This window comes from Exserohilum turcica (assembly GCF_000359705.1).
Source record: "Exserohilum turcica Et28A unplaced genomic scaffold SETTUscaffold_23, whole genome shotgun sequence".
In the NCBI taxonomy this organism is placed as follows: Eukaryota; Fungi; Ascomycota; class Dothideomycetes; order Pleosporales; family Pleosporaceae; genus Exserohilum; species Exserohilum turcicum.
The window spans coordinates 341,478-367,843 of record NW_007360059.1 but is presented as its reverse complement, the minus strand read 5'-3'; the positions used below and the strand labels follow the sequence as shown (position 1 = coordinate 367,843).

The following is a 26,366-nucleotide window of genomic DNA, read 5'->3' as shown; positions in this document are numbered from 1 at the left end:
TCTTGCCGTCTTCCCTCCATTCTTACGTTATTGAGTATGGCCGTACACAAACATCTGACTACATCTGATGTGATGTACTACACTGACACTTGACTCAATTTTGCAGCAATTCCATCTCCAAGTAATTCCTCACAACCCTCCCATATTTCTGTGTCACCCCCACTGACTTTAATGCCCCAAAACCACAGCCCTGGCTTCAGAACGAGATTGACAAGGTGTTGTACGAATTCTATATCTTCTGCTTTCTGCCCAGCAATCTTCTTAGCACTCAAAACAACCATCTTACATGCTTCTTTGTATTCTGTGTATGGTCTTCCATCCATAAGATTGTCTCGGAATTGCTCGTAGGTGGACAGTGTGTATGCGTCACCGAATGGGTAGTTGATGATTGGCGCGCATCGAATTTCTACCCAAGGAATCATCTGAACAATGCCACTCTCTATTCCGCTGCCCATAATAATATACTCGTCGCAGTTTCTGGCCCACTGCTGGTACTCTGCGGGAATCAGATGCGCCTGCCCACTCGCCTCAAGAAATCGGAGCAGATCCGTAACACGAAACACAGTAGTCTTTGGCGTTTGACACAGCACTTGAACATCGAAGATCATGAAGTTAACTTGCTCCTGTAGTTCCCTTGACTTTTTTCCTGTCAAGTGGAGGGTCCATTCCAACCTCGTACTTGTTGAGGTGAACTTTGTCTTCATCCGCTTTCCTATCCTAGTGTCAGATAAGTGACAGAATTCAGGTGTGATCGAGCACCCGGATTCTATGATTCCAGCCAATCAGAGCCAAGCGCCACGCGCACCCTAGGTAGGGCCGATATATGAGCCACACCTCATACTCCCGGTGTTACAGCGATAGCGCTCATAAGGCGGCGCGCAGGCGCGCCGCTGAACAAGATCAGATCAATCAATACCATCAATTTCCACCATCAATTATCACAGTCTTTTTTCACAGTACAACGTGTCCTTGATTAGAAAAAACCCTCACAGTCTGACACCTAGCTTCTATTACTTTCTTTCCTAAGTGCCTTCCGAGGGATTTGATAAATCCTTGCACGGAACTTTTTTGCCGATATTCGTCATTAAACGGTATCTTCTGAGCAGCTGATATGTACACTCCAGGGTGATCCGTAGCAGGCTGGTTGTGGGCGCGGAAGAGAAGGGCCCGTTGAGCAGGCACATGGTCTACTTTGACTTGAGATAGAACTAAAATAACTCTGATTAGTGCTGCTTCTAACGTTCTTGGTAGGACTCATACACACAGCCCAGTCAAGGGCACGTTCAGTCTCGTCAAGTGCTTTGGTTGCATCGTACACCCCATCCTGCGCTGCTAGTCTCTTTATAGTTGCTTGACATACATCAGAGATAGTGGAGAGCTCATCTGCTACTCTGCGGAAGTCTTCAAGCGTCGTTGGAGCCAAGGCTGGAAACTGCTGATTCACCCTCTTGAGGCGATCCTGGACAAGCTGCCCTAGGTCAAGCGAGCCTGGGGATGGGTAGATATCAGGCAACACCATCGATGATATTTGTAGGACGAGAGACGAGTATAGCAGAGAGGGAGTGAGTTACCAGGCTGTATGTTTAGATTACCCCGCCATATGAGCCAAGAACATATCAGGTGATCAAAATAAATTGAACCTCCTTAATGAGTTTCCCAAGCATACATGTGTCAGACTGTTAGGGTTTCTGATCAAGGATTGATTTAGATCACTGTGATAAAAGACTGTGATAAACTTGATGATAGAAATTGATTGTGTTGATCGCTGTTCTTTTTCCAGCGGCGCGCAGGTGCGCCGCCTTATGAGCTCTGTCGCTATTGCTTTTTGCATCAGGTAGACGGCTGAGTATCAGCCTCGCCTAGGGATGGGTCTTGGCGATCAGCCCTGATTGGCTGGGATCACAGAATCCAGGTGATCGAGTTTCCACCCGGATTCTGCCACTTATCTGACAACATGATTCAACACTCGTGTTTTCCCTTCAAAATGCCAACGATTTCCGAATCTAACATGCGAATACAGAATCCTATCGGGCACATCTCTAGCTTCTTCAATATGCTGGATTATATAGAGCAAGTCGATGTTTCCTCTACTTCACTCTAGCTACCATGTTGCGGCATCGTACTGCCGTTTCATGATTACACAATGCTTGCACTTTTGATTACACCCACGTGCAGTATGCAAGTACCGTGGACGTAGCTTGAACCGCTGTGCCGCAATCCTTCCCACGGCGCCACAGTCACGTGATTGCTCATCGATGAACAAGAACCAATCAACCAGGATGTGGCCCAACAGCTCGAATTCGTGTTCTGCATCCCAAGATGTGCATTTCTAAAGTCACGCCAGCTACTAACGAATTGTTCCCGACTACGTGGCATGTAGAGGGCTGCAGTGCATTGCGAGATGTTGCCGGACTACCGTGCCGCTTGCAGGTTTCAACCTGACCTTAAGCTTAACTTTGTCGCTGATAACATTGCTCTTTGAGTCCGTGCTGCGACGAAGCTGTAGGAGATGACGTTTTCTCAAGTCGTGGGGAATTAAATACCCTGCAGGTTACTGATGCATTTCTGTACTCACAGTGCCACCAGCGTCGCGCGCCAACGATGGATACATACTAGTTAACCGCTCATTCCCACTTTATAAAATAACAAAATTGGCTGCTTTTTTTCAATCACAACGTAGTCAGCAAATGGTGAACCTTGGGCTAGACGTGAAGTAGTTGTGCAATCGATTCTATGTAGTTATCAACTTTAATCAATTGCAGTTTGAATAGGCTGAACCAAGCCATTCCAAACATTCTGCCATGACAGAATAGAATGATATATTGATATAGACCACACGAGCAACAAAGCCTGCTTTGCTATCTTGGGGAAAGCTTTTGGTGTACGAGACTGCCATAGCTGGAGTTGACGCATGAGAGCTTCTGAACACTGCTGGCGTGGGATTTTTTGGCATTGTCTTTTATACTATTCTAAAATCTGACTTCTTGGTCGAGCAGTCTAATCTAGCAAGTGATACGTCTAAATACGACAGTGCAGGGGGCCTACAGAAGATACAGGCCGTAAAGACCTGCAACCCGCTGTGCCCGTCTGGTATCAAAGCTAGTGCTAGCTACATAGTCAAGGACATCAAAGCTATGAAGAAGGTTTGGACCTACATGGAAGAGAACGTCCACTATAACTTTGTCAAGATGTTGAGTTACAGCATATCGGAGACACCATGGTACAGTATGGAGCCTGTAATGTCTGGTTTGACACTGGAGAAACTCTATTTAGCTAGTAAGGCAAAGCAACAACCTCTCTCCGAGGAGCTGGCGTTCCACATGGTTGACCAAGTCACTAACGCATGCCTTTTCCTTCATAAGAAGTGCTGTATTGTACATGCAGATGTTAATCGCGAGAATTTCATGCTTCGCTATCCAGGTAGACAGACGCCATTGATGCCTGACGTAGTTTTGATTGATTGGTCATTATGGGAAGAAGCCAACCCAGAGCGTATCGTCAAAGACACAGAAAGCGTATACAAATCCCTGTATCCAGTCCTCTTTGAAGGAGGATGGGGATGTGGGGCGGATCACGAACAACAGGGGTGCGCGATTCACAACATCACACACAGCGCAGAATGGTTTCATCTGTACAGAACTATAAGTGCCAAGCAAGTTCCACTACTGGATCTTCAAAATATGGTTGCTGGCGCAGCAAAACAAAGTCGACAAGTAACCAACGCAGACAACGAAAGAGCCAATGCAATCAAAGATCTACTGGCTGTGGCACAAAACCCATTCACTGAAGCACATCTTAAGGCAGTTATGAATGACAATTGATGTTACTGATTAAGGTTATGTAGTAGAAACTGTTGTACAGAAGATAGCTGCCAAGAGCTGTGTATAACTAGAAATCTTTCAAACACTGCCTCGCTGCAACATGACGAGAAGCGGTCTTCCAATCTCTCTTCGCAGGCATTGTGGTGATTGTCCAGGGCAGGACCTGCGCTTATGATTGCTGTGACGCCCATTTTAAAAGCGCGACGGCAATCACTGATCTTTCTATATATCCCAATGAAGCTAGCAGATACAACGTTTGATAATTTGTGATAATACTGGAATAGTTAGTGATAGGAATGCACGGAGACTGCAGGCCTATTGCACTGGCGCAGTTGCGAACAATCTGAACTCTAAACTTCCCGTCGATGTTGCTGGAAGGAGAATTAGGATACAATGTTAAGAATGGGATATCCTTTAGTTATACCTTTTTTATAGTGAGATTATCGTCTGTGCTTACACCGTAAGCATAAGTGTCATAGACCCGAGTAGTTGTACGGTCCAGCGTGTTTCAAACGTCTTACGTACGTTGGCCGTCTTTATCGTTGCCACAGCTAGGTAAGAAGATTTTTATTCATAGATTACAGTAACTAGGGGTTGATCGTAGGCGGTAGGGATAAAAGTTCTGCTTCAACGGGCTACACGTCCTTTAGTAGAGCTCCCCGGTAATATCTCAGTGCGCGATCACAAAATCCATGTGTAGGTCCTAACACCCGAACCGAATTCGGACCCAGCGCTCAGACAGAACGCTTAGATCAACGGGAGAACATGTTTCTCCGATCGGCACTTAGGTATAAGCTCGTGAGTAGATATTTATTGCCCTCTATCAAATACAATCTCGTTACACCCGGCATGACCCTTGGCATAGCATTCAGTCGAGTCCAATCCGTTACATCTGCGAAAAAAAAGTACTGGACACAAATTAGTGTGACTGAATAGCTCTCCAGAAAAACACGTATTGGAATGAAACACATTATTAGACTATGGCTTCTAGAGTAAGCCTAGTTCTGTTAGCATGTGTTACACGGGGTTGGGCTATACTTCTCTGATCTCGGTCCGGGTCAGGGCGAGTAGACTTAAGCGGTAAGCCGTGCGATTGTCGTAGTACCGTGTGGAGAAGAGTTACAGGATTTAACCAAAAGATAATCAATCAATTCTATACTAACATAGAATAACTAGTATCAATCTGTGTAAGAAATGAACTATTCTGAGTTGACCACAATGAGAGTAATAATGAAATCCATCCATCCTTATATTATCGCTGCTACCGTCCTGCCATCCTGTCCATCCCATCTTTCCGTGTCTTGGCGGGATGTTTGGGATGGTCAGCCATCCCAGATCCTGTGGCCATCCCATGCTTGGCGGGATGTCCTGTCTTGGTGGGATGGCACGTCAAGTGATCTGCGCACCCCGCGCTGATCACTTCCCGGGCGTCCTTTGACACCTTTGTTTCCCTTAGGTTGACTCGGCAACCTTTCATAGGAACCTGCGAAGAGGAGTCCCTCCTGTTTGTTCGTAAAAGCATGATACATAAATTGTTGGAGGTGCGAGATACTGATAAGATTATTGGGGTGAGAGAATTGATCAAATTCTCTCTGCTCTCTTAGAGCTCTGAGGTGCTGGACTATTTACTGTTGCCGATAGTAGCGCTCGGTTTCCGACTTGAGCGCTCACCCCAGGTTTTGATCCATCTTTCCAGTTTTAATCCATCACAACTCACAATTGATCCATCATTGAGTTAACTTAGTCAATTTCTACAACATAAGTAGATATAACTAGGCTTTAGTGAACTAATCGTGGTTATGTAGTTAATGATGTTGACAATAGAGAAAAGCAAATGTTCAATCTACAGACAATTGTGGCTACATCGCAATTAAGTTCACGATATACTAGCTACCTGTTACGAACCTGAACAGAGGGACACCACGCAAGATATGAGAGAAGAGAGGGATGAAGACTTACTCTTAACACTAACTAGTTAATCAAATTCATCGTAATGGCCAGTTGAATGCTATTGAGCTACATACTCTTGAAAAAGAGTATCGTCTATCTCCATGTGAGTAAAAAGGCTGTGACTAATTAGTTAGTCGGTTGGTCGACTAATTAACAACTATATGATTGAATTAACTGGGTAAGTAGCGCAATGATACCGGCAACCCACAAGTTCAAGTGAGCTAACCAATCAACTAATTAGTGTATCGTTGTTTAGATAACAAGTGAACACACTCTGTACACACAGCACGGCCGCGCTGCGATTTGTGCTACATAGTGGCTCTATCAACTTTGGATTGTATTATGCTATTTCTTGCTCGTTCTGCTCTGCATCCCCATTCATTTATTCAACGCTTATGCTATATGCATCCACGCCAAACAATAGCCATCCGTGACTTCGTCTTCATCGAACCTACGTAATTGTACTGACCGCAGTTGGAACAAAACAAGCATCTGGCAAAGCTGGAATTCAACCAACCCTACTAGTAATCTGCGCAAGCGAAACAGTTAAGATGAGAAGAAAGCTACCGCTACAGGGTGGCTATTCACCTTATATACTCATTTCATGCGCTGCACAGTCTCCTTTTTATTGTAGCCTAATGATGAAAAAAGCAGATGAACCAATGAGGAAGGTACTAACAAGCCCTTGTACCATTTGAACACAGGCACATCAAGCATTGTTGCCTGTTTATGCGCCGACGTAGTCCTGACTGCGCCTCCGCTCCTCCATGATATATGGGTATGGTGTGCCTGACATTCCGCAAAAAAGCCTTGCAATCCGCCTCACAGCGGCCTCGCCGCTAGGTATATATTGTTGTTGACACCACTCGATCGTGTGACATGTTTTCATTCTCTTCCCATACTCTCCTACTATCCTAACAAGACCTATCAATCGCGATCCTGCTCGCTCCACACCAAGGCAAGCGGGACACCTCGATTCATTCAAAAGACGGAGATATGCCTAGTGCAGTCGATTCAGACTGCCCATCATCTCGTATGAAATCTCCCCAAGTCAAACGTAGCCCACCAGCAACAGCCTGTCATCCAAAGTCCCACAGCAGAAGCCTTTCTATAGACTCCCCTCAAGATGGTGATGACGATAAACTCCCGCGGAAGACTCACAGCTACAAACGCGCCGAAGAGCCACCGCGCAATGCGGACGGCAAGATGATATGCCAACACCAAGAGTGCTCCATTACGTTTGTTCGAAAATGTGAATGGAAGTAAGTAATCTTTGTCCCATATAAGCTCACTTATCTTTGGCAATCATCATTTACTAATGTTTATATGCAGCAGGCACATGGACACGCATGATCGTCCCTACAAGTGCAATGCCAAGGGTTGCGAAAAGCTCCAAGGATTCACCTACAGTGGCGGCCTCCTTCGCCACGAGCGCGAGGTACACAAGATGCACGGCGGCACCAAAAAGATCCTCTTCTGCCCATTTCCTGGCTGCAAACGTAGTTCAGGCTCCGGATTCACGCGGAAAGAGAACCTGGCGGAGCATGTCCGCCGTGTTCATAGGAGAACGTCCATATCAGCAGATCCGCATGACCTCGTCATACGCCGTGACATAGTTCATCGTGAGATGGAAGGCTCTGCCTCAGAGTCATTTTGCAACCAACCTTTGCAACACCACGATAACGAGTACATCAGCTCTAAGCGTAAGCGCGTTGTCTCTGACGACCACAACATCGGCAATATGCGCTTAGAGATTAAGCGACTGCGACAGGAGATTGAGGACAAGAACTTGCAACTGAAGAAGCTGGAGAAGGCCGTCATGCCATCGAAACAGCAAACTCATACGTAATCGTCTGGCGTGGTTTGTTTGGCACTGTTATGTTTTCCTTTTTAGTATCCAATGTTTATGTCTACCGGCCGCACGTGAGCGCAGTTAGACATTGCTCCATTTCACTCCTGTAAACCCTTTCCGAAAGTGCATCCTGCTGTTTGTGTCGTTATGCGATATCTATTTCGTTCTAGTATTATTTCATTAGATTGTTTTTATAGATTAGATTTCTTTTTCATGTAGATAGTGTAGCACAATAGGTAGTTGAGCGCAAAGGATCAAGGGGGGACCCGCAACAAAGCAGCCAAGAAACTGAGAAGTAATCGATAGCTATCAATTGACCGAAAAAGGTACTTATCGATCCCGAAAAGAAACCCCAATATGTACTGTCAGTCTGCTCACGTGCCACCACACCATAATAGGCATCTTGTTCGCTTGGGATATTTCTAGTCATCGCCCTTTAGATCTAAATAAATCTTTCAGCTTGACTGCTGGTCCCTCCTATACCATTTAAGCCCGATAACGTACCTGAACCAAATGATCGCTGCAAGATAGTTGATTCTTTTTCACTCGCGGCATTAGGTACGGCAATCATGGGCGTCTACACGAACTGGCCAGCCACAGAATTCAACGCTTTGTGGCGGTGCAGTATCATTACGAGTGGTATAGAAGGCACTTTACCTTGGGCGGGTCAATCTTGGACAGGTCAACCTCACAATACTCAGCCAGGCCATGCCCACTGCCTTGAAGGCCGCTCTGCCGCTTGCGCTAGCTATAAAGGTTCTCAGCGCCTCCGCAACGGTATCATATGTCATCGCGACCGCAGTTAGCTTTACCTCTAACATCTCACTAGCGACAATGTCACCAGCGAGAGCCAGGTAGGTATAGCCCGTGTGTGCCAACGAAGCCGTCTCAACTTCTCCAGGGGCAGACTAAGGCGGTATGAGTCACTCCTAACTGATCTAGCCTCACGGGACGCCTTGCCAGGGTGCTGGGATGTTTAATGTCTGCAGTGACTTGTTGCATACTGCTTACACCTGATAGGTGATCATCTCCATAGATGTAGTACACAGACCTCGTACGGGGAGACTGGCACAGCCGAATACTGCATTAGCCTTTCCAAATGGCTGCCTATGCTCAATTACTGCATAGGAGGTCATCAAATCAGCTTTATACATCCCTGAGCTAATTCGTAGATGAGCAACCGTGCATTGCACTCATACGGAACGGGTTAATACTCTTTGCTTAATTCGAACGCACGGATCATGTTGTTTTTAGATAAAAAGTCGAGTTATTATACATGTGGAAATCAAGATACCCTTTCCAGCAATCATAAGTTTGCCATCCACAAAGATTGGATAACAGTTGTTAGCGCAGCTAGTCCACACTTGCGTGGTTGTTGCGAACCTATTTTCAGAACAGCTGAGTGCAATATAACTAAGTATGATCATCCGCACTATTCAAGGATTGATTCAACCTGCTAGGAACCAATGACTAATCTTTTTCAATCAGGTTTCCAATCATCTCTATCACGATACACACTCCTACCGCCTGTGGTAACTTTAGTATTCCCCGTGGTTCTTCTATTAAACAAAAAGGAAATTACAGTAGCAGATCTATGATCCCGCTACGGAAGACATAAGAATCAATTTGGAAGAAAAAAAAAAGACCCAGAACAGACAGAACGGGTAGCAAATCGAGCGAAGAGACAATCAAGACGACAAAGTTCCCAGAAAAAGAGCAAAACACCACCATGACTTCCGTAGCCAACACATCAGGAAGCGTAGACATCGATCGATATGTCAAAGATGTAAACAACCAGCTTCCTCCTCTACCCTCGCCACTGCCTACACGACACAGGGACTTTGTACACTGCATGCCGCCTAATGCGCCCATATACCGCAAGTTCAGTGTCTTCACCGCCAGCAGCATAGAAATGGGCAACGCCGTTCAATGGCAAAAGCATATGACCAATTTACTCTCCCACCTCCCCATTACCGTCTGCAATCCGCGTCGAGGCCATTGGAACACCAAAATCACGCCGCTCGCGCGCGACAAGGATTTCAAGACGCAGGTGGAGTGGGAGCTGACTGCGCTCGAGCAGGTCGACGTCATCTGCTTCTACTTCGATGTCAGTACCAAGAGCCCTGTCTCACTACTCGAGCTGGGTCTCTGGGCGGGCTCGGACAAGATCGTCGTGTGCTGCGGCGAAGAGTACTGGAAATGCGGTAATGTGGAGCTGACCTGTCGCCGCTATGATATCCCCTTTGTTAAGTCGTTTGCTGAGCTCGTCCCTGCGGTCGAGAAGATGCTAGTGGAAAAGGGGATGGTACTCGATGATAAAGGTGACCTACAGGGAGAAAACGTGCACGTCAAGAAGGAGAAGCCTAAGAAGAAGGCGCAGCTGGAAGTAGAGATTGCAGATTTGCAGAAACAAATCGAAGAGCTCCAAGCTCGATTTACGAAGTCGAGGGTTTAATCTAGTGTTCTCCTCTCTTCGTCTGCTTTCTAGCATATCCTAATAAATCCATAGGTAGCCTTCCAATCAACTACGCATATCGTGTGATTATTTCTCAGATTGACTTGAATTGAATGGGATATTGGTGCCTCCCAGCATGAAGCAACGTCAATCCCATGTGCCCGAAAAGCCTGCCTCGCCGAGACGGTTGTACTATTTGACTTTCTGTTTCCCTGTGCTATGGGCTGCTGGATACCGTGGTTGTCAAATTACGTAGCTACAGCGACTGGCTACCTATGGATGAATGGGAGATTCACGTTGTCACAGTGGGTTTGTTGGTATCTGCCTCATTGATCCCTTGGCTTTCGTTGGTCATTGGAATGTTGGAAAACTGGGTGTAGCTCGGCAAGCGTAGCAGAACAGCGTCTCAGTATTGCGCGCATGACGGGATTTTATGAGCACAGTCATCTGCCAGTGGATGATGTTATTCCAAATGAGCTAATAGCAAACCCCATTCCACCAAATCCGGGGGCTACATACGAATGGTATAACGATACTTTGAGGTAGTCAACAATGTGCTAGTTCGTGCCGTCTGTTGCCTGCGTAACTCCGTGCCTATTTCCAGCACTTCATGTATGACTCATTTCCATGGCATTCACTCATCGAGCATATCGTGGTAAGTGCGCATCAAGCTCTGCTCGTAGACAACTGATCCAACGATGAATAGGATATGCATAGCGTTGTGGCTGATGTCAAGAGTGCCGAGTTTTGTCCCTAGTGTTTTGTCCAAGAGGTGAGTCGCATAGATCGCACCCCCTACACCATTGAAGAGAACCATGATCGCAAAGTCCGTGAAGAGCTGGCCGGATCGATGTCTTGCCCAGCGAATTTGCCAATTTCGCAAACCAGAAAGCATTGCAAGGCTACCTAGGACTGTGTGTATGTATATCCGATTTTGTCGATCGGAGCTACCATACTGCGAGCCACATAATAGATATAGGAAGCAAAGCGCAGCCACTATACTTATTAATATGCCATGCATCCACTGTTCTTTTGGATGCGATTCAAAAGATAGTGTTGTAAGAGATATGGAGGAGGCCCATATTACAGCGGTGATTCCGAGATGATCCATGTACTGGTAAGCGTTTGCTCGTGCATGATTGGCAAACACATGGTATAAAGTTGAGCATGCAAAGCAAACGATATTGGCTACAAGGTAAAAGAGTGTTGCAGCGGTACTTGTAGTGTATGGAATTTCGAGTCCGCCAGCAAAACGACATATGCTTGCGAAGAACCAAAGAGTAGCAAGCAGATGTGACCATATATTGATCGATTCTGTATGGAGGCAGGCAATTGAGGCGAGGCATTCGCGGTGGGATGTTTTAAAACTTCTTTGTCGGCAGAGTCTTTGGCCCAGTGCTTGTTTTCCCATACTGATTGTAAATACAGGACGCTCGATTCGCGCCCACGTTTCATCGACTGAAGAGCGGTTTGTGTGATATTACTGGCGTAATTTTGAGTTATTGGTATGAATTACAACGGCATCCACGTATCAACACGAGCGGTGGCATTAGCGGAATGTGTGCTTATCTAACAAGGATTATACTAGCATGCTTACGTCGTTGATAGTTCTGAGATCTGTCCAGGAATCGGAAATATACCCAATGTGACAGGCTTACTTCCATGCAAAAGAGCCGTGGCACGTGTCAAAAATGGATCTTAACAGAATAGCGGACGAGCTCCTTATGTAGGGCCTACTTCTACATGCTATGACAGCTGATTACGGGGCGCGAATACTGGACAATATACAATGGGTAGCTGGGCGCGATAGCAAGAGGAACGTAGCTAACAAAGCAGCACTTGGTTATGAGTATGATCTATGCGAGGCTTCTCGGCACGAAACAGTCGCTTCATTACAATTAGCAAAAGTTTCAGCATGTATTTACAAGACATGCATTATACCCAGACAAAGTACCACCACGCCAAATTGCTTTTGTTACTACAGTACTGGATGTAGCTGGCGTATTTTACACGATTATGCCAGATGTTTTACAAGCGGCCCAATTAGACTGTGTCTGGTGAATGCACACCTTGTATGATACCATTATAGTTGTTATTTCCGATAAGAAGATCATGTTGAATTGCTGACAGCAATATCATGCTTGGGAGAGAATGAGATGTCTAGATAGTACCGGAAAATCTTCGAGAATGCAAGACGACGTGCGAGCCTGTTGCTTGCTTAGATCCTGCAACGGAATATGGAAGACGAGGTATCAATGTTAGAGACCACTTTGGTTTTGTTATCTTCTAGCAAATAGCCAATGATGTGAACATCCCACTTGTGTTCTGCGTGCAGCAATGCTAGAATGAGTGTCTTGGTGATGCAAGGCAAAGCAATAGCAAGATCTCCGTTGGGGCACTGTGTGTTTGCACAGATCAGTCGGGGGCACTTGAGCACCATTTTCTCGGACTCTGTCATTTCGACAACGACAAAGCAACATCGCCAAACTTACCCCACAGCGACATCATACTATCGTGTACAATGACATAGAGTTCCAGCCCCAAATCTAACAACAGTCCAGAGCCATGCCCTCAAGCCTAGGTAAACATCCCCGTCAGTAGTAACCTTGGCATGGAATTCCAGAGTTCGGGTATTCCGCTAGTCTGGAATTCTATCAGTCTGGAATTCCGTTAGTCTGGACTTTCACATTCACAGAATTCCACATGTACGGAATTTCAGGCCAACGGAGTTCTAGACTGGTGGAATTTCAGACTGGTGGAATTCCAGACTGACCTGGTACCTGTAAGCTGCTGACGACCGCATGAACCTCGTCAGCAAGATATGCATGCATCAGCAGAGCAATACTCGGTAGCGCTGCTCACGATTACGGCTACTAACACGACACCGCAGCATCGCGCTCACTTTCTACTTCACTAGCAGAGATGTAGTCAAATGCATTAACATGGCTACACGAGGGGTACACTGCACTTCCATAACATGTTATCACTTTACCCACATATGCTACTTCTATACGGGTTGGAGGCACGCGACGGAAGGCAAGATGCCTAGCATATACCCTAATTATTCCATATCATGGCTTAAACACAGCCAGCCACACAACCAACCCCAAAATAGCAGTGCCAAGACAAGGGTTCATTTGCCAGAGCAAAAGCAAACACTCGGCAGCCAGAAGAAGCCGGATGCGACGGAAAAGGCAACGGCAACCCAGAGAACACAAAACAAGTCCCTGCCCAAAGAGGCCTCAATGTTGTATAGGCGCAAGACCGACTCGAACACGCCCGTCAGCGCAACATAGGTGGCAGTCGCAACAACTCGTTACCATAATTACTAATCGACATGCAATCTCGTTGTTCTTTCGTCTTGTTGAGCGAGTAACTAACTAACGTACATCCCTTCGTAACGGAACAACCGCCGTAACGGACAAAATTACAGGTACTTTGACTTTGCAGTAATATCATAGCCTGCAACCATCCTAAAAATCATGTTGGCCTACCCAGGTATGTATTAGGGTTGATTCTGAGTTGATGCATGCCCACCAATACAAAAATTACAGTCATGTAGTAGATACCTTCCCTCTAACGTCCGTCCCTGCGGGTCGAACATCCCCCCTCAACGAACCACGAATGTTGTTCAACCATGTTATACCCACCTTACACAATCGTATAGGGTCAAGTTAATAAGGTCGTATTCTTTACCTTTATCTCTGCCTAGTGCAAGCTCTATATAGTAAAATTACAGCGTTGTAGCTTGTATTCTTAAGCTTCTTATCTTTGGCATAGAAGATGCAATATTAAAACACCCCTGCTCTCTCTTAAGTAACGCTATCGCTTAATCTTTCGGAGCCATTGTAGGATACTTAAATAGCGGTATAATACAGTCTCGCTCTTAGAAACGTGTGCAGCCCTGATCTAAGTGCTCTCCGAGTTGCTCCGGTGCGACGTGCCACTTCATCAGACTGAGTGAAAAGGCTTAGCGTGCTGACACAGCCAGTATTAAAAGCTTAGCGGTCTGCAATATACACCTACGTACGCTATGCCAAAATGGATTAGGCTGTGGCGCAAAGCTCCAGATGCTTCGTCTAACCACTATTTACGTGCACGGTCACCTGCTGCCTGTCCTTAGAAATCGGCTAGAGAGAGACACATAAGTACTGCAAATATGCTTCTATTAATTGTGATTCTTTATCTACTTCACCTCACAAAACCATATCCTCCCTGATCCTACTCCCATGCCTACCAGAGCCCCACTCACGGCTGACCTTGACGGTCGATACTCAGATGGTAGCCACAGTACATTGCTTCCGGCGCGCACAATCCAAACCATATCTAGACTTAGACTAACATTTTGGTACTGTGGTTTTGATGCTGCCATGTCTGTGCTGGTAGAAACCTGGAAAGGAGGGATAGCGATGATTCCAATGTTTGTGTAAAGGGAAGTGCTAGTAGAGTCAAAGGATAAGCTGTCAAGAGCCGTGCCAACATTAAGAGTGTGTATACACGTCCCGCTACTCGCCTCCCAGATCTTGATAGTCCCGTCTTCTGACGCTGACGCTAGCCGGGCCGAGTCGTGCGAGAAGGCCACCGAATTAACTTCACTGCTATGGCCCTCGAGTGTGTGCACACACGTCCCGCTGCTCGCGTCCCAGATCTTGACAGTATAGTTACTTAACGCTGACGCTAGCCGAGCCGAGTCGTGCGAGAAGGCCACCGAGGTAACAAAATGGCTATAGCCCTCGAGTGTGTGCACACACGTCCCGCTGCTCGCGTCCCAGATCTTGACAGTGCTGTCAAAAGACGCTGACGCTAGCCGGGTCGAGTCATGCGAGAAGGCCACCGAGGTAATAGGACTGCTATGGCCCTCAAGCGTGTGCACACACGTCCCGCTGCTCGTCTCCCAGATCTTGATAGTCCCGTCTTCTGACGCTGACGCTAGCCGGGTCGAGTCGTGCGAGAAGGTCACCAAGGTAACATGACTGCTATGGCCTTCGAATGTGTGCACACACGTCCCGCTGCTCGCCTCCCAGATCTTGACAGTGCTGTCAAAAGACGCTGACGCTAGCCGGGTCGAGTCATGCGAGAAGGCCACCAACCGAACATAGCTGCTATGGCCCTCGAGCGTGTGCACACACGCCCCGCTGCTCGCGTCCCAGATCTTGACAGTGCTGTCAAAAGACGCTGACGCTAGCCGGGTCGAGTCGTGCGAGAAGGCCACCGAGGTAACATAGCTACTATGGCCCTCGAGTGTGTGCACACACATCCCGCTGCTCGCCTCCCAGATCTTGACAGTGCTGTCAAAAGACGCTGACGCTAGCCGGGTCGAGTCATGCGAGAAGGCCACCAACCAAACATAGCTGCTATGGCCCTCGAGCGTGTGCACACACGCCCCGCTGCTCACCTCCCAGATCTTGACAGTGCTGTCAAAAGACGCTGACGCTAGCCGGGTCGAGTCGTGCGAGAAGGCCACCGAATTAACTTCACTGCTATGGCCCTCGAGCGTGTGCACACACGCCCCACTGCTCGCGTCCCAGATCTTGACAGTGCTGTCCCTTGACGCTGACGCTAGCCGAGCCGAGTCGTGCGAGAAGGCCACTAAGGTAACATGACTGCTATGGCCCTCGAGCGTGTGCACACACGTCCCGCTGCTCGCCTCCCAGATCTTGACAGTGCTGTCCCTTGACGCTGACGCTAGCCGGGTCGAGTCGTGCGAGAAGGCCACCGAGGTAACATCACCGCTATGGCCCTCGAGCGTCTGCAGACATGCACTCCAGCCGTTGCCCATAGCGGGCTTGATCGTTACTCCTCTTGGCTCTTCGTGCTGGAACAGCCTTCTTACTATGCTATCAGCTGGACTGAACAGCAGAGCAGATGCGTATGCCTGCAAAGGATAGTTCTCGATCGCCTCCTTATGATACATAATAAACCGCCGTGCGTCGTACACGATCTTGTTCAATACGTCAGTGTCTCCAAGTCCCTAGCTACGTTAGTAACTACACTGTGAAGGCCGTGTACAGATGTAGTTGTGTTAGCCTTACCTGGACTAGATCCCATAACCTTGTCATCGAGACTACCCCTTTGGCCATGCTTCTGCACAAGCTGAGCGCTTCTAGCCAGTGGAGATATCTTTGCTCAAGAAATGCGTCTATAGCCCTAGTGATTTCTTGATTAGTAGCACTGGGTTTTGAGTCGCAGAAGTGGTCAATCCAGTACACACATGGGTAGTGCGACACGGCTAGAGGATCAGGAAGAAGTGGCTTAACATCTCCTATAGTATATCCAGGCGCTTGAAGGCCGTATATATCTCTGCGCAGTGTCTTGTGCAGAATTATAAGTGATTGCGCGAAGATATCTTGATGCACACACTCTATACCATCTAGAAAGACGTCGTTTAACGCTTTCGTAATAAGGAAGTCCTTAGCTGACTGATGTACAAAGTATACCGTATCGTCTCGCAGCGTTAAAAATGATCCGCAGAGACCGATAATCTCCCGCACGGACTCTAGATCATTAATAAGGTCTGCAAGTTGCTTAGTTAATATAACTAGCTCACTAACTGTGATCGGTCGATATAGGACAGCAGTCACTGCCAGTACCCGCAGACACCTATCAGCGCTGTCGGACTCGCTAATCTGCTGCAGCATCCGCTTGTACAGAGAGTCGAGCCCAGGCGGGAACTGGGCTAGCTTCTTCAGCACGTTCCACTTCGGCGTCCGTTTGAGGCCTTGGCACACCAACGCAACCCAGAGGAAGGTGTCGTTCGCGTTCGACGTTAAGTGCTGGAGCACCGCGTCTTGTACCTCTGGCGTGTAGCGCTTCTCTTGGGCTAGGCGACACACCTTCTGCCGGATAAACACATCTACTGCTGCAGCTACCGACTCAGCGTTTAACTCAAGGCTAAGCCTCATCTTATGCTCAGCACGCTCCAGTTCTTCCTCAATATCTGGCCAGTTGCGACTAGATACAATCCATTTAACGCGAGAGGACGCAGACGACTGCTTCGCGATAAAGCTGAGCAACTTTAGTAAGCCTGTCACGCATTCGTCGAGCGCGTCAATAATTAGATACGTTGTGCCTAGGCCTGCATCTTGCAGCACATCGGCGAAGATTTCCGTCAGGGCGACCCAGGCATTCGCGTCCTCGAACAAGCTTTTGCCAGCGTAGTCGTGCTTCCTGCGAACGTGCGATATAAGCGACGGCTGCCGGTGCACAAGCATATACAGCAAGCCCCGCAGCACAGCTGTGGCACTATTAATGCGTGTGTCGGTCGCTTGGCAGAAAAAGTACGAAAAAAGGGTAGGTTTCGGCGTCAAGTTTTGCAGTTGGTCGATAATGCCGCACAGCAGCATTGTCTTGCCTTTGCCAGGATCGCCTTTCACCCACAGTAGTCGGCTCTCTGGGTCTTGCTGCCACTGCTGGAAGGTGTCGTTGTCAAGAACCCAACGGTAAGCGCCCGTAAGCAGCCCGCCTTTAGTCTCTTCGATCCGCTTCTTGTCATCGCGCGGGTTGCTAGGACACAAGTCTTGGATGCACTTGTTCTGCTTTTCAACCTCGTCTAGAACCCGCTTCAAAGCTTCAGCTAGATTCTCGCCATTAATCGGGGACAAGCTGACGCCGAGAATACCCATCAGGGAGTATGCACGGTCCGCTGGAATCGTGGTAGTGCGATGTTCAATCCAGGTAACGCGTTCATGAACGCTAAAGTAAGACAACGGTTCGCCCTGCAGCGCTAGACTAGGGATACCCGTAACTTCACGCACTTCTTCTGCTAGCGACAACTTATCACCAAGCTTAGTCCCTTCTCTAGAGAAGAACTCTACTATAGACGGTGCAAGAAGCTCCTGCAGCGTCCATCCACGGGTAAACCATCTGCTATTTTTAAGCGCAAGCTCAGCCTTCTGCTCATGTCGTACAGGATCGCTACCGACCGAAGTGCATGGAACGTTGCGCGAATAGAAGTAGCGCTGTATCGTGCTGCCGTACCATCTCGACATGCTATAGAGAATAGAGAGTATCCAGATCCACAAAAGCCATCGTGAATCGTGGTCGCCTGACGTCACTGGTAGAGGTTGATCAGAGACATCCGATAGATATACATAACACCGAGCTGCATCGCGGTACCAGCGAAACATCGATCGGATAGAGAAGGCAAGTTCAGCCTTATTGGCCTTGTTGATGCAGCACGTGTCGATCCAGAAGTACTGGAGGCTGTCGCGCCGTGCCTGTTCTCCGCAGAAGATGATCTTCTTATAGCCCGGCTTCGTCTTGCCACCGCCTGTCTGGAGGTCTGCAAAGGTCACCTCGTCGCCATCTGCGCCCCAGGTGTGTGAGAGTATCGCGTAAGGGGGTATGTCGCCATCGTCGAAGCTGTGGATGCTGAGCTCTCCGCTTTCGCTGTACTGTAAGAGCCGCATAGATTCGTGTGGGTGTATAGTAGGTATATGCGATGAGAGTAGGACTCAAAAGGTTGAATTTGGTAGCCTAGTCGCGCGGGCGCTTGTTGCTTGTTAGCTGCTTTCCTGTTAGATACCGATAGACGGTCAGCATACAGAGAGAATGATGAGCAGGTACACCAGCTCAGGTACCAGCAGGATTCTGTGATGCGTCAAGATGTCGCGAGCTGAGGCTGCCGGCTCTCGCTGTGTTGTTGACTTGGTGCTGAAGCCTGTTTGAAGCCCCAGGCGGGGTATGTAAAGCGTGCCATGCATGCGTCGTGCACTGCTCGCAAGGCTGAAGCGCGTCTGCATCGAAAGCTACCGAGGACATGAGGCCCCTGTTGGCAAGGGTCTAAGCACCGACGCACTCAAAGCTTGCCCGTTCCGATGCAGGACAAATGAGAGAGCAGTCACGCAGATACAATATTTGTGAGCACCATCTAGGTTTAAATTTGACTTGAAATACCCTTTCTATCCAGCCTGGGCAACGCCGCGAAATCCATCATACAGAGTTAGAGAAAGGGGTCTAGTACATCCTGGCTACAGGCGCTCTCTATCCAGATACCGGCGCATGCGTTAGCTCAGGCGCATCGATCCGCTGCGCTACTGTTGGCTTTGGCGACGGCAGGACCATCGATTCTTCTAGCGCGTCGCTCTTGCGCTTACGCCCGCGCTTCGGCTTGCCTGCTAAAGCGTGCTCCTTCGCAGCACGCTTTGCTCTGGCCTCTTCGAGGTCTTAGAAACTCATCACCTTAGCCTTGCCTAGAACTACCGACTTTGTCGACCGGCGGGTTTTGGCTTCTCGATTGATCTGAAGGAGGAAGTGATTACGATCTTTAAGGAGGGCCTGCTCAGCGAAGGATACCTTAGCCGCGCTTGCCAGTTTCTGTATGCGTCTCTGTAGACGGTCTTTGCTCGTCTTTTCAAGCACGTGTGTGTCCTTTGTAATTAGATCATGCAGCGACGTAAGCGCTTCTGTCGTCACTGGTGTTACTGGCGTGGTAGGCGTACGAGGCACATCGTCCAATATATCAGCACTCGCAGTCTCGGTCCCTGGATTTGATATGTTGCTTACTTCCGCTGGAGGTTTAGGGACATCTCTGAGCACTCGTTCCGGGTTGAAAGGGAACAGGCCAGTTGCAGACCACCCAGCTCTGATGTTCCTTTTAGGTTAGTGCGCGATCTCTTGCAGGGCTATAGAGATAAGTGAAATGTTCTTTACCAACAACATCTACGCCTCCTTGGTTGAGTCGCTCGACTTGTTCACGATACGCGCTCTTCAAGGGTGCAAAAGGGCCAACATCGCATGGCTGCAGCTTGTGAGAGGTGTGAGAAGGCAGACGACACAAGATAATATTGTTAGTAAAGCAGAACTCTAGGATTTCGAGCGTTTCATGAGTCCCAAAGCCATCACAGATCGGCACTCGTGGGTTTACACCTGCTCCCTCACGTGTCTAGGGGTCAAACACGCGCTTAAGCCACTCCAAGCTAATCTTAGAGTCGTTGTACCCGTTCTCTGAGTGCGCATAGTGCCATCCAGGAGTGCTGTAGGTTGTCCAGTTGCTGCGATGGGTCGATGCTGGCCATATAATAAGTGGCAGGAGGGCCCTTCCGTTAGCACTGATGCACTCAATAGCAGTAACCATAGTGCGCTTAACACCCGCACCCCTACTACCTTGCCGATCGTCCTCGCCGACTAAGACTTTTGCGGAGTCAAGCATGCTTAGCATGACTCCAGTTTCGTCCATATTATACACGTTTTCTGGCAGTACGCATGAATCCTGTAGTACTGGCCAATCACATCGAACCACTCTACTATTTTCTCGTATATATTGTTTCCGTGACGCTTCCAGTCTATCGATCTGACCCTTCTCGCCTGGAGTTCGGGGTGACGCTTCTCGAACGCTCGTGGCCAGTTCTTCCCTGGACGCTTGATCGACTCGCTCTTCGTGGACCGCTGGCGGGCTATGCTAAACGCTAACGAGCGAAGGTACTTAACGCGCACAGGTTGTCCGAGATTAGACATCAGTAGCAGGAACTTTACAAGCGCCTTCTCCTCCTCTCGAGTCAAGTACTGCTGACTCTGAGCCTGCTCTGCTCGCGAGCGTCGTCCAAGCCTACGGTGGATCAGAGTTGAGACAGGGACATCGCCGTGCTCTGATCGAGCAGCACATGTATCACGCACACCCTCAGGCAGACGTTGCGCGAACGCCTGGCTGGCTGGGTCCATGTTCGTGGTTGTGGTGACTGAGGGATACCTCGAGCGCGAAGCCAACCGAATCCAACACCAGTCTGCTTCTAAGAATAGCCGGCAACACGCAGCACCCGATGGAAGCTTCTAGAACTCTGCGCCACAGCTTCAGCTCTTTTGGCATAGCGCAGGTGTACATCGTAGGCCGCTAAGCGTTCGCAATCCAGCTGTGCCAGCGTTTTAAATTCCTTCCCTAATGCGAAGGACTGGCACACCGAGCCGGAAAAACTCGGAGCGCATCTGAACAGAGGCTGCATATCTTTATAGAATAGCTAGAGGCTCTTTAGCTCACTCTAAAGTATATAGAATCTCCGAATAGGCAAATAGAGCTTCTGTAAGACATAGGACAGGGGTGTTTTGGCGTTGCACCTTCCCATGCTTAACACGAAAGACTCACGTATGCCCCTTAGATCGCTGTAATTTTACTATCTAAGGCTTGCGATAGATAGAGGTAGATCTAGCAAGCATACAAATCTGTATTTATATCTAAGAGTCTCTGCGGCTTGGGCGTAAGGTGCTTGGGCAGTGTTGGTGGTTCGTTGCAGAGGGATGTTCGACCCACAGGGATGGACGTTAGATGTGCGAAGACACCTGCTCTATCTTAATACTGCGCCTCACGAGTTATACGACCACCACCATCAGTTCTATCCGTCGCAACATATCTATCGCCCCTATACACGTCTAGGTATTCAATACAATCGTCCAAGCCTACTCATCAGCGGTAGGGGCTGGTCGGTGAACTGATTCGTGTGTGATCGCCACACGGCTGGCACCTCCGTATCTGATGCACCAACCAGCGGTGCTGACATACTCTCGATTGCCAAGGTAGCCGAATAGGGGTAAGCTCAAAACAACAAGTCACCTGACGTTCAGAGCTTACTATGTAAGCATCACAGCGATCATAACAGTCCACAAGCTCAAGTATGCCGATCAGCAGATATCAAGGCCGAAGTTAGCAGCAAACTGTTACACGGGGTGGGTTGCTGATACTTCTCTAATCTCGTTCCGGGTTAGGGCGAGCGAGCCTCTTTGGATCAGCTTCGTGGGAGTTATCTGGCGATTCGTATGGAAAAGAGTTAGTTATAGGATTTAACCGAAGGATGATTGACAAATCCAATCTATATTGCTATAGACTAACGAGTAACAATCTTGTTAAGTAAAGATACTAGTAAGAAAGTACAATTTGAGTTGACCACAACGAGTGTAATAATGAAATTCGTTCAATCTTTATACCCATTCCTTCCAGTCTTGCCATCCCTTCCTGCTCTGCCATCCCGGATGGCCGGCCTTGGCGGGATGGCACATCACGTGACCTTTTGCCCCGCGATGGTCATCCTGACCGTTGGGATCCTCAGTGATTTCCCAACCATTCGTCGTCATACCCGGGGAGAGGATCCTTCCTGTTGTTGCTTGTAGCACAAACATGCTAAACAGCTCTGCGCCTAAAGCATCTCTGTAATGTACGGAGTGCGATATAACATGCCCAGCCTCGCCCAAGCAAAAGCATCTAATATCAATACCTAGTTAGTTAATATACATCCAACTATAGCGGAGTAAATCTGTAGAAGAACGATGCTCATATCACCTGGTATAGAGCAGCGTCTTTAACGATGGTCGGTGGTTTGTGTAGGCTTGAACTCTTCATATTCTACATATAGCAAGCCATGGTTGCTGTGATTCACAGGTGCTCTGAGTTGAGCGGACACAACCAGTTGCAAGCTACCCTCATGGCTATGCGCTAAGAATAGAACAAAGGAACATGCTAGAAGGTGGCTCACGTGATTACTTGGCTTGATTGATCACGTGGATATTCTTTACAGATGACAAAGCTCTTCTGATTTCGCTAAATTCTCACGCCAAATCATCTCAACAAACTTCGCAACGGAGAAACATTTGCATCGTCACCACATATCGATATCGGGTATTCTAGGACGCGAGACTTGAAAGCTCACACCTAAAGCTACCCCGTGTACCTCCGACATACAGATTCGGATTGAAATGATCGCTTAGGCTAAGGTGATAGGCTGACGCATGAAATGTCGCCGTCAGGACATTAACTAGTCGCCTCTGGCCGCGACACTGCCTATTTTTATGTTTTGGTGTGACTATTACAAATTTTCAACGTCAATAAAGTACTTAGTCATTCAGAAATGATAACTAACGTGCATCCCTTCGTACCGGAACAACCGGTGTGGCGGAACATTCTTTCTTAAGCAAGCAGATAAGGCACCGAAAAACGTATCGAAATATTTTCATAACCCCTTATCATTTTCACTTGCATATATTCTACACATAACTAGTTCTTAGATAGAAAAATACACAGTAGTGCGACTATAGGACGTTAATCTGCTGGCGGCGACATTTCGCGCCTCGCCTGGCATCTAAACCTACGCAACTATTTTACTTTAAATTCTATCTTCGGTGATACTAGGCGATGCTCTAGGTATCATAGTTTCAGATCCTTGTCTCAAAATGCTAGATATTGATCTTTGGTGGTGATCAGAAAGTTTCTCCGTCACTAGAGCGATTGGCCAAATCCTCGATGAGAAATTAGCGCAACAAGCCCAGCTTTGTCATCTGTAATAAATATTCACGTGACTTCCCTTCTAGTCGGTCATGTGACCTTTGCTTCTGGTACTTTCTATTAGTCTTTGTTCTATTATTAGCACAACACAAGGAACATCCAGCACAGGGACATGTACTCAGTAGAGGAAGCTGTGATATATGCTGTAGCAACTGTGGACTCTGCCAGTCAGGCACTGGCCTTAGAATTGCCTCCCAACGTGTGTAAGAGCATCTCTGCTCAAGCTAGACATGGTAACATACTCCGCACTACTGTTCATTATTTGCACAGAGGAAAGCTGTATCTAGCTCTCTATAGCTCTGGAAGCTGTTTAACTAGCATCATGTTCCAACAACAGCTTCATACTTCTATCCCAGCGTCCACGATCGAAGATGTCTGGATGATGAGCTTTCCGTGCTTGGTCTGCTGCATACTGCAGCGCTGTTTTTCCAGACGCGTCCTTTGCATCTATCTCGACGCCGACAACATAGAGAAGATAATGCAAAGATTCTTTTGCAATAGTCCCTTGAATCGCAGAACGGTGCAATATTGTCTTGCTTTCCAAATCTTTCTGTGTTAGATCGACACCGTGTTCCTTCAGCATCTCTAGAACTTGAACGCTGCATTTCCAAGGTAAAGTGCATAGGTGTCCTAGGGTTTGTCCTATCTTGTCAACAAACAAAGAGCTTCCTTCGACCGAAAGCAATTGTTGACATGTTTTGACATTGACTACACCCCGGCATGGTTTTTTGAAGTAGCTCGCCAACGGTGAGTTGCCGGATGCGTCTAACTCTGAACCATCTGCCCCCTTGTCGAGCAGCAACTGGATCGTCTCATGCTGAACTACCCGATTCGTAGTAAGCAGGTGGTGGAGTGGGTTTCTACCCCGATTATCCTTCAACGCCACTAGGTTTGGTCTTGTTGCCACAGTTGCTTCTAGAAGAACAGTGATTGTTTCATGGTCACCACTTCGTGCAGCGTAGTGAAGAGCATTGAGCCCCTCATTGTCCGTTAAGGCGGGGTCAACTCCCAGCGAAATTAGAACAGCAACCGCGTCGTGGTCGCCAGCTCGACTGGCAAGGTGCAGTGCGTTTTGCTGCTTCGAGTTCCTTTTGGACGGATCTGCTCCTCTAGATACTAGTTTCTGAATCATAGACACACTTCCACTTCCACGTTGACTATACTCAACACAGTGTAAAGGGTGGTTATGTTGACAGTCCCCGATCGTCAGACTGGTCCTAGCATCTGCGAGTAGAGCATCAAGCACACCTTCGCGATCCATTGTTATGCTTGCAGAAATTGAATCAAATTCGTCTTCTTCTTCAAATTCCACGAAGCCCCACATGGTTTCTATCCTGAAGTCCGGGTTGGTCCAATCGTCGTCATGCTTTGGTCCATGCAGGGCTTTACGCAACGTGAGATGCATCGGGGACTCGTTGTATCTGGACAAAGCGTTCGGATCAGCGCCACGCTCCAGAAGGAACTTAGTCATGACTAAATTGCCAGTTAGGGCCGCAAAGTGTAAAGGTGTTAGGCCAGCTGAAGTGCCCGGAATGTCGGGCTCGGACTCCGAAACCGATGATTGGTAAAAGGTGTCGGTCTTCACATTATTCCAAGACCACGACTTTCGATGGACACCGACATTAATGGACAGACCATTGTCAAGAAGCAATCCTATTGTAGATTTGTGGCCGTGCTTGACGCAGTAATGCAGTGGAGTCATGTTGTTGATATCGGTCGTGTTTGCTGGAGCGCCTCGTGAGAGCAGAAACTCGATAAGACTAATGTTACAATCCACGCTATTAGTAGCATAATGTAAAACACTTTTTCTCTGGCTATCGTGTCGCGAGGCATCAGCGCCGTTGTTGAGTAAGAGCTCGACAATAGCTGTATGGTTCTCGGCTGCAGCCGCATAGAGAGCGTCGCTATAGAGACCACCCTGCTTGTTAACATCAGCACCATTATCAAGGAGCAGCTGCACTATTGACTGGTGACCTGCAGCTGAAGCTGCCTGCAGTGCGTTGTCGTACTCTCCGCCCTGCGCGTTAACGTCGGCGCCCTTGTCAAGCAGCAGCTTCACCAACGTCTCATGGCCTCTAGCTGAAGCCGCCTGCAGTGCATTGCCGTAAATTCCACCCTGGATGTTGATGTCGGTACCCTTGTCGAGCAGCAGCTCCACCATTCTTTGATGTCCAAATTCTGCTGCAAGATATAGGAGAGTCTGGCCCTCGCTATCTCTTCTTTCCAATATGAGTGCTGTTTCTCCTACTTGGTTCAGGAGCAGGGCCTCCAATACAATCGCTAATCCGAAACGTGCTACAAGATGCAATCCTGTGCTGTCTTTGGGATATTCCTGGCTATACCCCTGATATGTGTATCTAGGTCGTAAGAGTACCTGCATAGCGCAAGAAACCAATTCTTTGCAGGAGAGAAATGAGCAGGCTAGCTCACATATCTCACCTTCCGCTGTTAACGCATGCTCTCCCCAGTGCTTGGCAGCATAGTCTAAAAGTTCGTGTTTCTGAAGCTTTTCTTCAAACTCTCTGTCAGAGGAACAACTACCAGTTTGGAATGTGCCGAATGATAAGTAGGTGAGGCATGTGGAGGCAATGCATAGTTGAGCGCCTGGGTCCCATACGTCTTGGATACGTTCGAAGTATTCTTGCGTAGTGTAATGCACAAGACGGATAACAGCGCTTTCTTGGTCAACAACAACTAGTCCAGCACACACGGATAATAGGTCCTCAACATCAGGTATGTTCTCAGGGTCGAGCTCCGCCTCGTCCGGCTCTACTGCCAGAGCACAGCAGATCTCTGTCGTAGTAAGCGGCCGTTTCGCATATGTAATCCACGACAGTACTCTTTTGGCTAGCTTATAATCTCCGCTTAACTGGCCCTCTATGCGATAGACCGCCTCCTTGTATGCGTCATCGAGTGCGGCCGAGCCTTTGGAGAGCTTAGCCAGTGTTGACTTCACGTCCTTCGCCGTTTTCTTGTCTAGCAGCGAATCAGTGTGGAGGCGAGCAAGAAGAAACCTGAGAACGT

General features: G+C 48.1%; 8 protein-coding genes across 8 annotated transcripts; 3 read left to right on the top strand and 5 right to left on the bottom strand.

The window, feature by feature from the left end:
* Window positions 1-562: 562 nt before the first annotated feature.
* Window positions 563-1,582, bottom strand: SETTUDRAFT_177580 (uncharacterized protein). Its single transcript, XM_008028307.1, has 2 exons — window positions 1,261-1,582; window positions 563-1,208 (listed from the first exon to the last, which is right to left on the bottom strand). Exons 1-2 carry the CDS (start codon window positions 1,517-1,519, stop codon window positions 952-954), a joined length of 516 nt encoding a protein of 171 aa, XP_008026498.1. The 5' UTR covers window positions 1,520-1,582; the 3' UTR covers window positions 563-951.
* Window positions 1,583-3,134: 1,552 nt separating this feature from the next.
* Window positions 3,135-3,821, top strand: SETTUDRAFT_39963 (uncharacterized protein; the record flags this gene model as incomplete). Its single annotated transcript, XM_008028224.1, has 1 exon — window positions 3,135-3,821. One exon carries the CDS (start codon window positions 3,135-3,137, stop codon window positions 3,819-3,821), a length of 687 nt encoding a protein of 228 aa, XP_008026415.1.
* A 2,985-nt stretch (window positions 3,822-6,806) lies between these two features.
* Window positions 6,807-7,620, top strand: SETTUDRAFT_110934 (uncharacterized protein; the record flags this gene model as incomplete). Its single annotated transcript, XM_008028306.1, has 3 exons — window positions 6,807-7,033; window positions 7,104-7,378; window positions 7,418-7,620. 3 exons carry the CDS (start codon window positions 6,807-6,809, stop codon window positions 7,618-7,620), a joined length of 705 nt encoding a protein of 234 aa, XP_008026497.1.
* A 1,647-nt stretch (window positions 7,621-9,267) lies between these two features.
* SETTUDRAFT_169508 (uncharacterized protein) lies at window positions 9,268-10,148 on the top strand. The gene has a single exon (XM_008028305.1). The coding sequence runs from the start codon at window positions 9,353-9,355 to the stop codon at window positions 10,076-10,078; it is 726 nt and encodes a 241-aa protein (XP_008026496.1). The 5' UTR covers window positions 9,268-9,352; the 3' UTR covers window positions 10,079-10,148.
* Window positions 10,149-14,223: 4,075 nt separating this feature from the next.
* Window positions 14,224-18,486, bottom strand: SETTUDRAFT_151712 (uncharacterized protein; the record flags this gene model as incomplete). Its single annotated transcript, XM_008028304.1, has 3 exons — window positions 14,224-16,019; window positions 16,072-17,970; window positions 18,133-18,486. The coding sequence occupies 3 exons, from the start codon at window positions 18,484-18,486 to the stop codon at window positions 14,265-14,267; spliced, it is 4,008 nt and encodes a 1,335-aa protein (XP_008026495.1). The 3' UTR covers window positions 14,224-14,264.
* Window positions 18,487-19,961: 1,475 nt separating this feature from the next.
* On the bottom strand, window positions 19,962-20,737 carry SETTUDRAFT_28887 (uncharacterized protein; the record flags this gene model as incomplete). The annotated part of the gene is made up of 2 exons (XM_008028194.1): window positions 19,962-20,288; window positions 20,375-20,737. 2 exons carry the CDS (start codon window positions 20,735-20,737, stop codon window positions 19,962-19,964), a joined length of 690 nt encoding a protein of 229 aa, XP_008026385.1.
* Window positions 20,738-23,673: 2,936 nt separating this feature from the next.
* On the bottom strand, window positions 23,674-25,125 carry SETTUDRAFT_67813 (uncharacterized protein; the record flags this gene model as incomplete). The annotated part of the gene is made up of 1 exon (XM_008028240.1): window positions 23,674-25,125. A coding segment is annotated over one exon (1,452 nt), but the record flags the coding sequence as incomplete, so codon positions are not given.
* Window positions 25,126-25,815: 690 nt separating this feature from the next.
* On the bottom strand, window positions 25,816-26,316 carry SETTUDRAFT_69874 (uncharacterized protein; the record flags this gene model as incomplete). Its single annotated transcript, XM_008028241.1, has 1 exon — window positions 25,816-26,316. A coding segment is annotated over one exon (501 nt), but the record flags the coding sequence as incomplete, so codon positions are not given.
* Between the last annotated feature and the right edge of the window lie 50 nt (window positions 26,317-26,366).